The sequence below is a fragment of the Buceros rhinoceros genome, unplaced genomic scaffold (genome assembly GCF_000710305.1).
Source record: "Buceros rhinoceros silvestris isolate BGI_N320 unplaced genomic scaffold, ASM71030v1 scaffold36290, whole genome shotgun sequence".
Classification (NCBI taxonomy): Eukaryota; Metazoa; Chordata; class Aves; order Bucerotiformes; family Bucerotidae; genus Buceros; species Buceros rhinoceros.
Window position 1 is genome coordinate 1 of NW_010389639.1, and position 1,207 is coordinate 1,207.

General features: G+C 39.8%; 1 protein-coding gene across 1 annotated transcript in view; it reads left to right on the forward strand.

The window, feature by feature from the left end:
• Positions 1-168: 168 nt before the first annotated feature.
• Positions 169-1,207, forward strand: part of LOC104492401 (intersectin-2-like) — a gene marked incomplete at its 5' end in the record, with an annotated part of 22,399 nt that continues 21,360 nt past the window's right edge. The window contains one exon of the mRNA XM_010134962.1: positions 169-360. Coding sequence (XP_010133264.1) covers positions 169-360 — 192 coding nt within the window. The remainder of the gene's footprint in view (positions 361-1,207) is intronic.

Below are 1,207 nucleotides of genomic sequence, written 5' to 3' on the forward strand. Positions count from 1 at the left end.
GGAAGGGCAGTGGGGGGACAGTTTGACATCAAGATAAGATCATCTGGCATTTTGTTATGTAACAGTGTGTGAGAAATTGTTGCTTCTTTCCTGTGGTTACGTAAAACACTCAAAAATAGTCTTAATGATTATGTAACGGTGTTCTGCTGTATTTGTTTTTTTTCATAGTGTGTCAAGTGATAGCAATGTATGATTATATGGCAAACAATGAAGATGAGCTCAGTTTTTCCAAAGGGCAGCTTATTAACGTACTGAGCAAAGATGATGCTGACTGGTGGCAAGGAGAAATCAGTGGCGTGACAGGTCTCTTCCCCTCAAACTATGTGAAGATGACCACAGATTCTGATCCAAGTCAGCAGTGTAAGCAACTTCTTTTATTAATTTTGTTACTTTATTTCATTGCTATTCTTCTGCTTTGTGTTTTAGAATTCAGAGTTCCATGCATCAGCTGAATTTATTGGTTCTTTAAATACTTTACTACAGTATTACAGTACTACTGCAGTACTAAGGTATTTAGTGTGTAAACAACCAGCACATTCCCAGCAAGCACTGTGTAATAGTAAGAGTGCTAGATTGAGCTAAAATACTAAATCCGGTAGGTGTTACCCTTCCTCTAAAGGTGTTGATGACAGGGAGTCAGTGCAGGCGTACTGTGTTCAATTATAGAAATTGCTTGAGTTTTGTAAAAGACAGAAAAGTGTCTGCTGCAGGCGTCTTTAACTGACATGTAAACTATTTGTGGGTGAAGTAAAAATAACCATAGAAATGATAGGAAAAAGATCCTAGCATTAGCAAGGGATCTATCCTCTGGTAAATACGCCTGTGCTGGCTCCCAGCAATCCAGTTCTCATCCAGTGCTGAGAAACAAGACAATGATCAAAACACATGTTAAGCTGAAAATCAGCAGCAGCAGGCTGAAAACTGAACGCCAGAATATACACTTCTCTGACAGTCCACATTTTCTCTGCTTTTTTTTTGCACATAAACACAGTAAAGGTTTCTGGTGTCCCATGCGCACCCCATTTTTTTTTGGCCTCTCTCCACACAGAAAATTGCCACCATTTTTACTCCCTCAGCTTTTCATTTTGGGGCACTGTGATTAACCACCTTTTATATCAACCCATGATATGGGTTTGGGAACATACCTTGATGTTGAAGTTGTTCCCTTGACATACAGGCCTTGTCCCTTCACTTGCCCTTCTTTCCC